Source organism: Psammomys obesus, unplaced genomic scaffold (genome assembly GCF_907164565.1).
Source record: "Psammomys obesus unplaced genomic scaffold, mPsaObe1.curated_primary_1811, whole genome shotgun sequence".
NCBI lineage: Eukaryota > Metazoa > Chordata > Mammalia > Rodentia > Muridae > Psammomys > Psammomys obesus.
This window is the reverse complement of record NW_026585690.1, coordinates 950,435-964,512: the sequence shown is the minus strand read 5'-3', so window position 1 is coordinate 964,512 and position 14,078 is coordinate 950,435. Positions and strand designations below refer to the sequence as shown.

Sequence of the window (14,078 nt, the reverse complement as noted above, 5' to 3'; positions counted from 1 at the left end):
ATAATAATAATAATAATAATAATAATAATAATAATAATAATAATAATGTGTTCTGTCAGGTATCTGGTCAGATCTATGCAAACATAGCTAAAATAGATGCTATTAGTAGCTCTAAAACTTAGTTTCTTTTCAATCCTTCCTTCACAGAAGCCAGGAGAGTGCTCCAAAGAGATGAAGATATTGGTATAGAATTCCTTGTTTTGAATTCATTTGTTCTTTATGCCTTTGGAATAAAGTTTAGAACCCTGCTGGAGGCTGGACGTGGTGGTACGTGCCCACAGTATCAGACCCGGGGGCCAGAGGCAAGGGAATTGTGGCAGGTTTGATAGCAGCTTGGCTCCTAGCAAGTTGCTGGCGGCCAGAGCTCCACAGTGAGTGCCTGCTTTAAAAGACCCCAGACAGACAAACTACATCCTTCAGTGGTTCTCAGCCTGTGGGCTGCAACCCCTTTGGGAGTCAAAAAACCCTTTTACAAGGGTAGCCTAAGACCATGGGAAAACACAGATATTTACATTATTATTCATAGCAGTAGCAAAATTGCAGTTATGAAATAGCAACGAAATAATTTTTATAATTGGGGTACAAGAAGAATGGTATTAGAGTCCCAGCATTAGGAAGGTTGAGAATCACCGCTCTAGACCATTGGGTTCCAATAATGGGCATTAGTTTTTTCTCCCTGCTGACCCTGGCATACAGCAGCATTTCTCATTGCCCTCTCTGCCTGACATCATTTCACCCATTTGTATGCAGCCTTGATAAACCCTGAGACGACAGCAAATGCGGGGGACGTTTTAACTCTATAACCCAGATGGTCTGCTGAGCTTGAGCACACGTTAATGGCTTTCTGCTCCATCCTGAGGAGGTCCGCCCTACTCAGCAGGGGCTTTGGGTACCAATGCTGGCTCTGAAGGAGGAAAGCATCTACCTTTCTCAGCATTCTGAAAAGCGAAGTGGTGCTGGGTGGATGAGCTGCTTCCCATGGTTGAGGCGTGGAGCTCCCGCAGGACACTGGACAGCAGATTCGAGGGAAGGGAGGTGTTTGCTGACAAAAGGAAGGGGTGCTGTCAGAGGCAGATTCGCGCTCAGCATCCGCTCAGGGGGAACAAACTGTCTAGGAGCCCCTCGGAGAGCACTCCTTGCACAAGGTGTTTGTTTATCCTCTGACAATTCCCTCCATTGGTCATCCCTTCTTCTTCCCATTTTCACTCTCTGTCTTTTTTTCCCCTGTGTGGTCTAGAAGCATGTCGGTGGCTTTTGTGGTTTCAAAGCTGCTTTTCATAATCTCCAGCACCCTTAAGCTGCTACCAAAGCCCCGCTCTCCTCTCAGCCAGACTTTTCACAAGAGCAGATGGCATGTTTTCTTCTAGATACTATTTCTTTTACGGCACTGGGATACACACTAGACAAACGCTCTCCAGCTGAACCACATCTGCAGACCCTTTTTATTTTGTTTTGAGACAGGGTGTCATGTAGTCCAGGCTAACCTCAAACTCACCATGTAACTGAGGATAACCTTGAACTTCCAACCATCTTGTCTCTGGCATCTGAGTGCTGGGTGGCAGGCATGCACCACTGATGTCTGTTTATGTGGTGCTGGCCTCCAAGGAGGGGCCTCATGCTAGTCTGACCCTCTACCAACTGAGTTACATCCTAACCCCTTTTCACACTCATTTTTTGAGATGCTAGGTATCCCAGGCTGGCCTCAGCCTTGTGACCCTCTTGTCACTGGAATAGTGGGGATTACAGGTCTGTGCCACCCATGCCTGACTTCTCAGATGCTCCCAGGACTACAATTTTCATTGTCATTATTGAGCAAAACATCTCATGCTGGTGTCTCCAATGATTCTACCTTTTCGGTCAGTGTCTTGCCAGAACAGCAACGCCATCTATCTTTGTAGGTCCCTCCTGGATTACAGTTCTGTGCCTTGGGGTCTCACCTCTCTAGCCTCTCGGCCTTTCAAACGCCAGTGAGTGAATGCCTACATGTACGCCTGCTCGAATTCAAGCTCACACATGCAAGCGCACCCACGTGTTTGCATTCTAGTCCCAAATATCTCTCTCCTCTTTCACTTTCTGCTTTCATCAGGTCTGACATGCTCAGCCGTCACTTCCTACCTCTCAGATTACACCTCTTCTCTAGATTATCCTGAACTCCTCTAGCTAGGCCACACACCCAGCTTTGTGCTAAGCATCTTCACTGAGGTGCCTCAGACTCCATGTATCCCAGAGTCTACTTTTCCTCAAACCTTCTCTCTCTGCTCTTGCTTTGACTCCTTATCACAACCCTTGTGCTTTGGCATTTCTCCGGACTGTTCTTTCCGGCCTGTTGGGCTTTACCTGGTTAAAGTCATCCCTTTTTAAAGGCCCACTTTAGGCTTTCCTTGAAGAAAACACTTTGGCATGCCCCTCCCCTCCTGCATGCTCCTGAATCTCTCACCCACATCTCCATCACTGAAGACTCTATAATACTTTTTTTGTGTGTGGAGGGGAAGGGGTTGTTTGTTTGTTTGGTTGGTTTTTCTGAGACTTGCTCTATAGACCAGGTTGGTCTTGAACTCAGAGATCCACCCGCCTGTGCCTCCCAAGTGCTGGCACTAAAGGTGTGCGCCACCACGCCTGGCTCTATAATACATTTTACAATGTTTTTTTGCTTTGTCGTGTGTGTAGTGCTAAGATTGGACAGTCTGTCTTGAGCTACACCCCAGCCTCACACTGTCGCTTGATGTGTTTATCTCTCTACCATTACCCTGTGGGCTCCTTTAGGGAAGGGTTGTATCTGAATTCACCCCCAGGGCTTAGCACACTGCTTGAAACATAGCAGGGATTTAATACATAGTTATCGAATAAACTTGGAGCATATGCATTTTTACACTCCAGATCGTCTCCAGGAAGCAATGTGATGTTCACTAGCTTCTCACCGCATATATTCATTGAACACAGTGCTGTGCCACACGGGGGCACTGTCGCACAAGTACACACTACACGATGAGCACCCCCCCCCCATGACCTCTCCTCTTTCCTTTCTCCCCTCCCCCTCAGTTGGTGCCCTTTGTCCCCTGGGAAGTTGAACTTTTACTTTCAAGGCGACGGTTTGTCCCTGAAGCGTGAACCCACAGGACAGATAACTGTTGCTGCTGCCCTGGGATTATCATAGTTAAACTCTCTTCTGTGCTCTGGCAGCGTTGAGTGGATAAACCCCGAAGGGGGGTGGAATAAGATGATCTTAAATACTCTGCTCTATTGAAAAAGCCAGTGCAGACCAATATACAGCACTGCTCCACAATGAGAGCGAACAATTCTCACGGGCCAATAAACAGGGGTGAAAGCGATGGTGTCTTCCATCCGGTGGCGCATCTGCTTGCAACCAACGGTGTCACCACAAATAAAAGGGATGTGCATCCACATGGCACGCAGAAGGGATGAGGGGTTCCAGCTATCACTAGAGCTCCAGAAGGGCATGCATCCCTGCTTGGGCCTCTGGGCCTCCCCATGTTGTGCCTAGGCCATGGTAACGCCATCACCGGGGTCATCAGGTGAGTGAGGCTATACACATGAAGAAGATGTTGCAAAGGCTTAGCATGGTCGTGAACAGCACAGGTAGTTTTCTCAAATGACAACCTCAGAAATTTAGAGATGGGTGCGGTGGCATTTGCCTGCGATCCCAGAACTCAGGAGGATCACAAGTTTGAGGCTGGCCTGGTCTGTATAGTGGAGCCCTGTCTCAAGGAAAAAAAAAAAAAATCTAATAAAACATCTCTCCTCACAAAACAAAAAGTGTTTTAAGTAATCTCTGTACAGAATCAACCAAACATATTATGGCACAATAAAAACAGTGGCATACAATGGGACATGACAAAGAGCAAGCCAAGTCCGTGTGCAACGCTCTGAAAATGTCCCCGAGATGCATCCAGTACCCTCTTATCTGTATAAAACAGCCCAAGTGTGTGAGGAGCAGGCTTAAACACCCCTCTTAAACTGAAGTATGAGTCTAGGTGAGAGAGTTCCCCTGTCTCCAGCCTCCAACTTCCTCCTCCTCTCTCCTTTCTCCCCCCCCCCATCCCAACCCCCTTCTTTGTTTCTTGACAGAGTCTTGCTCTGTATCCCAGCCTAACCTGGGATACAGTCCTCCTTTCTCAGCTTCCTGAGTTCTGGGATTACGGGTATGTGCTCCCACAAACAGTGTGGGACTTGGGTTTTTGTCTATGTCCATACCATCTTAAATGCACCTGGTTGGATCTGACCTCAAAGCTAAGCAGAATTGAGCCTGGTTACTAGTTAAATGGGAGAGTTTTAATTTCTTAACTTATACTTTTTAATTACCTTTATTACTATGCTTAATGCAGGATATATTTTCAAATTTTTTACCTGGAAAGAAAAGATAGGAAACGGACGGTAACTAAATTAGTTACTACATATGATTCCTTAGCAGAAAGTGAAGTCATCTAGTCCAGCAGAGAACGTTCTAGAACTCATTAAAAAATAAACAGGAAGGGAAAATAAAATAATTTTCAAGAAAAACAATGTAAGAATGAAAACTGCAGGCTGGGGAGATGATGGGTCCATGGGTAAAGTGCTTGCTGCCAAAGCATGAGGTACCTGAGCCTGCCTCACTCATGCCAGGCGTGGGCGTGGCTCGCCAGCACTCATGTAAAAGCCAGGTGTGGCGGGTGCTCGCCTGACACTCTAGTGCCCAGTGGTGACAGGCCCAGGGCTTACGGGCTTGCATGTAGCAGAAACAGGGGGTGCTAGCTTCAAAGAGAAACTGTCTTGAACACATAAGGTTGAGAATCACTGTAGAAGACACACTAATGACTACCCATGGCCTCCACCACACATTCTGTCTGTCTGTCTGTCTGTCTCTCCTGAGAAGTGAGCTTGAAAGAGCCTCAAACAGCCGAGCCGGATCCTTTGGCAGTGACCGACAGCTGCTCACCGAGGTTTGCTGTGACCCATCTTTGCAAGTCACTGTGATTTCCACACTATGCCACTCTGTGAGGGAGGCTCCCTGTCCGTCTAGAGCTTGACTTAACAAATCAAGTCATGCAGGCCTCATTGTTTCCTTTCTGTGCTCACTGACTGAGCCTGCCTAATGAGTGGAAGAAAAGTCGCTTATCAGGCCTTGGAATCCAGAAAACTCAAGCGTTGGGATGACGGAGCAGAGGCTCTCTCTGATGGACCGTCATCCCAAACCACAGGGAAGCAGGAGAGAAAGACAGAGAGGATGACAACGACGGGCAAAGGAAAGCTCTAGGCAGGTGACAAGAAAATGGCCCGTCATCCTCCGGCCTGGCTTGCCTGGCTTGCTGACGGGGTCAGGAAACGTCAAACATCTTTGGTGAAGTCACAGCTGCTCAGTGAGACAGCCGATGCTTTCCACAGACTCTCACTCAAGGTGTCGGAGGCAATACATAAGCTATGTTCACCTAGGGCCGAAATGATACATGAGTTCCCACAGAGATCAAGGCTAAATAAACTGCTTATGTGAAAACAAAGCGACCTAAAACCTTGAGCCTGCCCTGACATTTCCAAACCCTGAACAGTGCCTCTTACAAAGTAAGTAAAGTTCTTCAACTTTTAATCTTGTTACAAGCTCTACTCTTCGGGCAGTGTTGAAAAAAGTGTGGTGAGGTGTGGTGTGGCGGTGGCGGTGTGTGTGTGTGGTGAGGGCTGGAGAGACAGCTCAGTGGTTAAGAGCACTTGTTATTCTTTTAGGGGGCCAGGGTTCTATTCCCAGCATCCCCATGATGGCTCACAACCATTGACGACTCCAGTTTCAAGGACTCAAACACCCCTTTCTTACCTTCATGGGCAACAAGCATACGCATGGAACATATACATACATGTAGGCAAAACGTTTACACATGTAAAATAAATAAATCTAAAGTATTTTTTTTTATTGTGTGTCTGTCTGTCTCTTGGGGGATGCTCTTAACAATCCTTATAGATGTCACTTGAAAAACACTAAAATCCTGTATAAACCCACTGTAAAGACCTAAGTTTGACCCTCATCCGGAAGGCCACAGACATGCTTGGGCACATCTTACTGTCCCCACCTCTCTGTTAGCCCCTGTGCCTAACACCTGTGTTAGACACGTACTTTACTTAATATCCAACTCTGCTTCTGCTGGCTTTCCTTCATAGAAGCCACACATCCTGGTTTTGCCTGGAAGGAGGTCCCTAGCGTCCAGGGAGCTCTTGAGGCTGCTGCGGGAGATGGAGCAAGCTATGCCTCCATCTCTATTATCCACGGTGAAACCTTTTCCCTCACACGTTAAAGTCACTCGTTGGCTTCACGGTCTTGCCTGTTTCTGTCCCACGGGCTAGGAGGTTCAGGCTTACCTTCGTGGAGCTTTGCGGACTCCGAGGCTCAAGGAGGCAGGCGCCTAACCCATGTCTCTCACCCTCATCCTGCCTTCAAGGTCGGTGGATGGAACTGGAGGATTTGGGCTTCGGGTCTGACACATACGACCTTTGTCGGGTGTTGTCTTCCGGATTAGGAGGTACACTCCGCAAGCCAGCCCTGGAAGCCTGAGCTCCTTAACCCAGAAACCCAGAGTGCTGCCCCCACAGAGGCCAGCGGCAGCAGCTGCTCCACGTGAGCCTCACGCGGGCTTTCTGCTGCCTGCACTGAGCCTTTTCTGCTTGCAAGACCTGATTCCAATATCCTGCCCTAACAGGCTAGACACCAGAAACGGTGGAAGAAAGGGAACAGGATGGGAGCCTACTTTCAGAGGGTCCTCTGAAAGGCTCCACCCAACGGAGGATCGAAGCAGATGCTGACACTCATAGCCAAATTTTGGGCAGAGTGCAGGGAGTCTTATGGAAGAAGGAGCTAGACGGACATGAAGGGACAGGATCCCCACAAGGAGACCAACAAAGCTAAAAATGCTGAGCCCAGGGAGCTCTGCAGAGACTGATGTACCAACAAAGGACCTAGACCCCCTGCTCAGATGTAGCTGATTAGAAGCTCAGTCTCCATGTGGGTTCCTGAGTAAGGGGAGCAGGAGCTGCCTCTGCCATGAACTCGGTTGCCTGCTCTCTTTGATCACTTCTGCCTGGCAATACCATCTTGTGAGGCCACAGAGGAAGAGGATCCAGGCAGTCCTGATGAGACTTGATAAGCCAGGAGCAAAGGGCAGGGGAGGAGGACTCTCCCTTTCAGTGGACTAGGGGAAGGGAATGGGAGAAGAGGAAGGGTGGGACTGGGAAGAGTTGGGGGGGCTTTCAATCAGGATATATATTGAATAAATTGTAAATATATATTATATATTTATATATAAAATATATATTTACAATATATATTATATATATTTATTACATATATATATTCTGCCTTTCCCATAGACAGGATCCCCTGAGGATGTAGCCGAGATGATTGTCAATCTACATTCCCAGATCATTCTTCAGTGAACCTAAATACCTATTAAATAGGTATTAAATCTCCCTCGAATGTCTGCAAAGAAATCTATACTCTGCTCCCTTTCCTAACACCCAGTAGAAAATATAAAATAAAACAACTATATTTAAAAAGAGAAGCCCACAGTTTTGGGGTAAGCAGATAGAACACAACACTCAATGCCTTGCAAAGTTTTTCTTCTGACAGCATCTTTTGACATTTTATTAACAAAAGATAAAAGGTGACAGGAGATTATTTGGTGTCATATAATTTTCAAAAGTAGTAAGAAAGTAGTTTTTAAAAACAAAACAAAACAAAATAAGATCCACATTAAAGAAATACATTAGAAGTTTACAAAAAGTGAGTTTCCACTATATGCAAACAGGAAATCAAAGGTCAGATGAACATACATTTGAGCAAATTCCACTAGGACTAGAGATCTCCACTCTTCAGAAAAAACTTTTATTTATTTGTTTGTTTGTTTGTTTGTTTGTTTACTTGGTTGGTTAGTTAGTTCGTTCCTTGGTGGTGCTACAGATGGAGCCCAGAGCTTCACATAGGTAAACTCTGCCACTGAGCTGCACCCCAGCCTGAGGAGAAACTTTCTTAGCAGGCTTGTCCACAATCCTCCACGTGACAGCCATTGGCTTTAGCAGAAAAGCAGAAGGACGAACAGAGAATCAGGGGCACCCTGTGACTCGTCGGACGAAGCCTGCGACCAGGTAATCTGAGTTGTTCAGGATGGGTTGTGAACGAAGCTCAGGGAAGATCCGGAAATGAGGAGGATGCAAGACTAGCCTCCACTTCTGCAGGCACGTGCCGAGAGTCCCCTGCAGCCACAAGGCAGAAGAGCCAGGTGAGGAAGGAACCTGCATTGCTCATAAAACAGTGCAATACCTTCACTCTGTCTTAGCCTTTTAAGTGCAGGTCTTCGACAACAAACCACCTGGTCGGGATAAAAAAGTACATGCATTCTCATGTTTACATTCCCATGCTAAAAGGTGGACCAAACTTGATACTACAGAGACCTGAGCCTGGGGCCTGAGAGCAGGTCTGTCCAGAAGGTGGAATTCAGGGACAGCAGGAAGGAGACTCTTGTCCTTATGTCTTTCCCCTTCCCTGTGGGCTCCCTGGTGCCTTCAGGTAAACCCTGTAGGGGTCCTGTGCCTTCAGGATCTACCTTCTGATGAGCAAAGACAGCGGGCCTCACCATTGCTCTGGAGATGCACCCGCCTTCCTTCAAGTGTGAGGAGGTGACGCTTGGCCTTGCTAGCAGGATTTGTGAAGGGGCAGTGGGCAATGAGCCCTTGAGAGAGTTCAGTGTCATAGAAACTCCTCCAAATAAAATACCCAGTGGTTGGTTATCATATGCTAAGTGCTTCTTGGAAAAGGTAATGTCCTTTTAAGTCTCAGGGTGGTCACCCCCTGGGAGAGGCACTAGCCACCGCACACAGGCAGTAACCCATGCAGTGAGGACACGCTCACTCACTCATTCCTCGACTTACCTTCATCTTGAGTTTCTGATCCTAGTCATGTACCTGTCAGGCTGGGCAGCGCTCATCACTGTAGTGTAAATCGTGTAGCTGAAACGACAAGGTAGGCTCTTCTATACGTGTTGGGTTTCAGACTGGGAACAAGTGGCTCAGGTGCATATTTCACATACCAAAGTGGACCTGGCCTCCAGGTTCTCCCAGCATGCCCTAGTCCCTACCTGTTACAGCGTGGCCGGCATACTCCGCCCTCTACCCTGAACCTTCCAGGCCAGGGGCTCCCTATATAATCCAGACGCTGTGGCTCCACTGCCCCCCAAGGCGTGTGCCACCACCTCCTGACTAACAGTATTTAAAAAAATTAAAAGAACAGGTGCACAAAAAGAGAAACGCTATCAGTAAGTTGTCAGCAGGAGGAGGAGGAATGTGAGAGTAAGGAGCAGAAACTCGAAGGTGGCAAAAGCTTAGTTCTCATAAGGGAGCTCATGAAGTCATGAAGACTGTCCCCTAGCAGACTGAGGGGCAAATGTGTCACCCCCCATGTCCTTCCACTGTCCCGGGTCACCCCATCCTCTTGGCTTTGGTTTTGGACTGTGATAATGTTTACCTGCCCCTCCCCCTCAAGCTAGAATATCCATCCCCTCCCTGGGTCATTGCTTTGCTCACTGCTGTCTCCATCCAGCAAGCATCCTGGGAAGCCAGGGTTGTGTGTGTGTGTGTGTGTATGTGTGTGTAAGGCTGTAACAAGGTAACTGAAAGCAGGCTCAAGCATGGCAGCAGCCCTTCATTTTGCATCCGTCTCCTTTGCTTTGGAGCGCCGCTCTCCTCTGCACACGTTAACCTGTCAAGGACTGCCTAACTAGAAGCCGGTGCTCACCCAAACTGCATCAACCCCTTCAAGGCTTACGATATGAACAATTGGAGCTCATAGCAGTTTTTACACTGTCCTGGTCTAGTCCTCCAAATGCTCCTAAATGTCCCCAGTCATCATCCTAAACCTCCAGTCAAACTGGGTTCTAGGAACAACCAGGCCTGGCAGGATAGACCATGCCTGCGCCCGAGACAAAGGCAGTCACCTAAAATGGCCAGGTGGCACCTGGAGGGGCGTCATCTCCTGAGAACCCGCCTGTCCCCTCAGGAGGTGAGGGCTCTGAATCTGGAGTCACCTGGCCACAGTGACACTTTTCCTGGGACAAAGGGAAGAGATGCGCCGAACAGGCAACTTACTTGTTATAAACGGGAAACACAGATAAAACCTGCATAGGAAAAAAAAAATCATGTTATAAAAATATTAAAGATGGAAGAAACACATGCAGAGTGTGTATAAGACTATACCACTGGCCCTGCGAGGGGGCTCAGCAAGTAAAGGAGCTTGCTGTCAAGTCTGCCAGGCCTGACGACCTGAGTTCAATCCCAGGAACCCACACGGTAGAAAGAGAAAACCGATGCCTGCAAATTGTCTTCCGACCTCCTGGTGTATGGTGTAGCCTGAGCACGTGTAACAAACTGTGTGTAGCAAACTGTCTCTTACACACACACACACACACACACACACACACACACACACACACACACACGCTCTTACAATATAACCACTTAATACTTGTTTATCTCAGGATAGTTGTTATAGATGATTTTAGTCCTCAATGAACACGTACTATAGCTATGCTTATTTCTTTTGAAATGAAGAGAAGCTTAGGTGAGGGCAGGTCCTCTCACCCATAGAGAGAGGCAAATTTGGAAAAAGTCTTATGTTTTGTTTTTTTTTTTTAAAAAAAAATGTTTTCAACAGTATGGAACTTTTATGGAATGTTTACTGCAACATGTTCCCTGATTTTTAGAGACGTTTTGCAGCCCAGGGAAGGAGAGCGTGGAGAGAGTTACCTGGAAGAGGGCCTCCATGCTGAGATGAGCTTGCCCGGTGGCATTTAGGGCTTTGATGGCTGGTGTTCTGTAAGGACAACAGCCAGAGGTCACTAGGTGATTCAGGAAACCCCGAGTCTCAGCAGACAGCATCTTGAGAGGCACAGTGCAAGGCTCCGGTTCTCCTCAAAACAGATCTGGCTCCCACACTTCCTACCTGTGTCAGTTCCGTCCCACTGTAGGGGCGTCCACTCAGTCGGACCCCCTCATCCCGGGTGCTCAAGGAAGCTTGGGCAATCGTTGTAGAAATCAATGATTGCCGAATGTGTGGGGCAATAGAGATTAGGGAGATATACCTACTTCCTGTAACCAAATGACTCACTGTATTTCCACTTTAGACAAGGTGATGCTCGCCCTTGCCCTTGTGTTAGCAGCTTAACTGACTAATTGATTTAAACCCCATTTTTCAGCCCTTCCCTTTCACTTACAGACAGGTGAACAAAGGCCCCAGTGGATCCACAGAGTCCTTGAGGGGTTCATGATCGGATCCAGTGCTCCTTGAGGCCGGGGCTACCCTCATCCTTCCAGCCCCCACCAACTACCAAGTGGTCCTCCCCACCACTGTCCTCCAGGCACTGTATTCTTCACCCTGTCCAGGCCCTGGTGAGAGGCCCAGTGTATTTTCTGGAGGGAGATGGCACCTGTGGGTTTCTCCTTTTCCTGCTGTAGGAAGGAGACAGTCTCCTGACCATGAGAAAACATCAGAAGTTGACCTGCTGGGCTTGGCATGGTGGCTCATGCCTCTAACCCTGGTACCAGGGAGGCTGAGGCAAGAGGATTACTCTGAGGTTGAGGCTAGCCTAGGCTTGAAAGGGAGTTCCATGCTAGCAGAGTGAGACCCTGTCTCGATGAAGTAGAACAAAACAAGAGTCTAACCTTCGGTCATCGCTCTTGGGCACAGGCTTCCAGTGGTCGTAATTTGTCTCAACTCGGAACCACCTGCAGCAGAGGACATTAATTTGTCTCATCCAGTGACATTTAGAAGGAAGAGCAAAATGTAAACAAAACTCCTGCTGCAGCAGATAAAGATTTGATGAAGAGACGGCAATTCTACTCACGCTCCATTCAGAGGGTCAAGAGGCCAAATGTCTGCAGGGCCACCTCTGTTCCTGGTGATGACTATTCCCTCTCGGGGTGCCGTGCCCCCAACGATGTAATAAACGTCAGCAATGAGGGGGGTCTTGGCCAGAGTGTAAATAGCTGCTTCAAAGTTTTCCGAGTCACTCAGGGTCTGAACAAAAAGACAAACCAGCATTGGCAACATCACCCGAGGGGAAGGCCCATATGGCAGGGCACACATTCCAAAGCATAGCCTCCTTATGCTGACTGAGCCACGGCTGTAACCTGTGGCTCCTCTGCCTTTATCCTGGTGTCATGGGGACTCCTGAGAGGAAAACAAAACAAACTCCTCAGCTCTGGCACAGAGCCCGACAGCAGCAGGAATTTCCCTGGGGACAGAACTGTCAGCCCATCCTACCCTTGGCTCACCTAGACTTGGCATCAGGCCAGCCTCACCTCCCGATTCATTTGCTCTCCCCACAGTCACATACTCTCTGTACTCGGCGATGTGCTGGACGGGAGCCAGGACCTCATTTGTGCTCTCAACAAACTTTCCAAAACCACAAAGACATCACCAGATGACCGCAAAATAATGATGGAAGCCGCACAAGAAACGCATCCTCTTAGGGCACACGTGCTCAAGAGCCAATAAACAAACAGGAGTCACCCTGTAATGTTGCCTGCAGGGTTTAGGGTGGGTGTGACACTGAATTCAGGGTCAACAGACTCAACTGGCAACGGCTTGGGACTGTGGCATTGTGACATCGGAACGAAGAACCAGACTAAGTCTGTGAAGACACGCAGTTGAAGGGGTCACTTTCCAACTCCCCACTTCCATTTGTCCTCTTTCGCTGAACTAAAGTGTCAAGAACATACATGAACCCCCGGTTTCCTCCACTTTCATGATCACTCTTGGCCACTTTCTGGGAGAAAGGCATTTTACAGTCCCCATCCTATTACGACACACAGAAGTATGGGGACAGGAAAGGGACCAAATTAATGGACGATTCAAAAGCTAGTGTCACCAAAGGCACTATCACGTGGCACAGAAGCCACAAGGCCCTGACAAGACACTGTGACCTCCCTAGCCTTGTACATATTGCTGGAAAGACGAGATAATTTTATTATTTTATTTGTGTTTATTTCGTGTGTCTTCTCTGTCTTCATTCATCCCCTTTGTTATCCCCTTACTCTTCCTTCAAAGCAGCCAGGCCACACCATACAAACCAGAGCTGAGCTGAGCTCACACGGAACTCCCATCCCTGTTGCAATGGGACAGTACTGACTAACACTTGCTCTTGCCTCTGTTTATCAGAGTCATCATTAATGCAGGGTGCTCATTCCTTAGATGAGCTTGGGGGAGGCGGGCTGGGCGTTCCAATACTCACCTTTCGGATAAGCCAGCTGATGGGAGAGTGTCCCAGAGAAAGCGCAGCGATCATGTTCTCCCACCACGAGCCTTTATCTGCATGTGCAAAGAAGCGCCAGTCAGCTCATGGTCCAAGCACCACTCACATTACAAAAATAATCTCAAATTAGTGAAATTTTTTATTACATCTATTTACATACTTATTGTGTGTTTAGGCAGTGGTACATTCCAGCCACCGCATGGACATGGGAGTCGAGGGACAACCTGCAGGGCTCAGCTCTGTCCTTCCACTACGGGGGTCCCAGGGACCAAACTCAGATCCTCGGACTTGGCTGCAGGCGCCTCTACCTGCTGAGTCATCTGGCTGGCCCCCAGTCACATAATAATTTGTTTTCTTTCCCACATTATATGCTAATGCAGGACAAATTGTAGTTAACGAAGAGTGATTTTGAAGGCCTGAATCTCAGCTTTAAAATTTATATATATTTAGTGTGTGTGTGTGTGTGTGTGTGTGTGTGTGTGTGTGTGTTGTGGGGAATATGTGTATGTGCACATGCGCCACAGTCCATGTGTGGAAGTGAGAGCCCAGCTTGAGGGAGATTGTTTTCTTTTTCCACTGTCTGGATCACTAGGCTTGGCAAGAAGGGCTTTTGCTGGCTGAGCCACCTCACCGGCCCTAAGCCCGAGAGTCAACCAATCACAACTTCATCATATATATAAGTGAGTGTATATATACACACAATGACTACAGATATTCCAATAAAAACATGTGGATATTCACTGGGTTTTCTTTCTTTCTTTCTTTCTTTCTTTCTTTCTTTCTTTCTTTCTTTCTTTCTTT

General features: G+C 47.8%; 2 protein-coding genes across 3 annotated transcripts in view; both read right to left on the bottom strand.

Annotated features, from left to right (window-relative positions):
* Positions 1-980, bottom strand: part of Ppef2 (protein phosphatase with EF-hand domain 2) — a 25,082-nt gene extending 24,102 nt beyond the window's left edge. The window contains exon 1 of the mRNA XM_055596346.1: positions 926-980. Coding sequence (XP_055452321.1) covers positions 926-980 — 55 coding nt within the window. The remainder of the gene's footprint in view (positions 1-925) is intronic.
* Positions 981-7,580: 6,600 nt separating this feature from the next.
* Positions 7,581-14,078, bottom strand: part of Naaa (N-acylethanolamine acid amidase) — a 15,274-nt gene continuing 8,776 nt past the window's right edge. Inside the window, exons 5-11 of one of the 2 annotated variants that reach the window (XM_055596236.1) lie at positions 13,257-13,333; positions 11,868-12,040; positions 11,686-11,748; positions 10,771-10,837; positions 10,114-10,142; positions 8,902-8,979; positions 7,581-8,342 (exon numbers count right to left, since the gene is read on the bottom strand). In XM_055596236.1, the coding sequence (XP_055452211.1) occupies positions 8,904-8,979; positions 10,114-10,142; positions 10,771-10,837; positions 11,686-11,748; positions 11,868-12,040; positions 13,257-13,333 (485 nt within the window). In that variant the 3' untranslated portion in view covers positions 7,581-8,342; positions 8,902-8,903. The remainder of the gene's footprint in view (positions 8,343-8,901; positions 8,980-10,113; positions 10,143-10,770; positions 10,838-11,685; positions 11,749-11,867; positions 12,041-13,256; positions 13,334-14,078) is intronic. The other variant, XM_055596227.1, reaches the window with a different exon arrangement.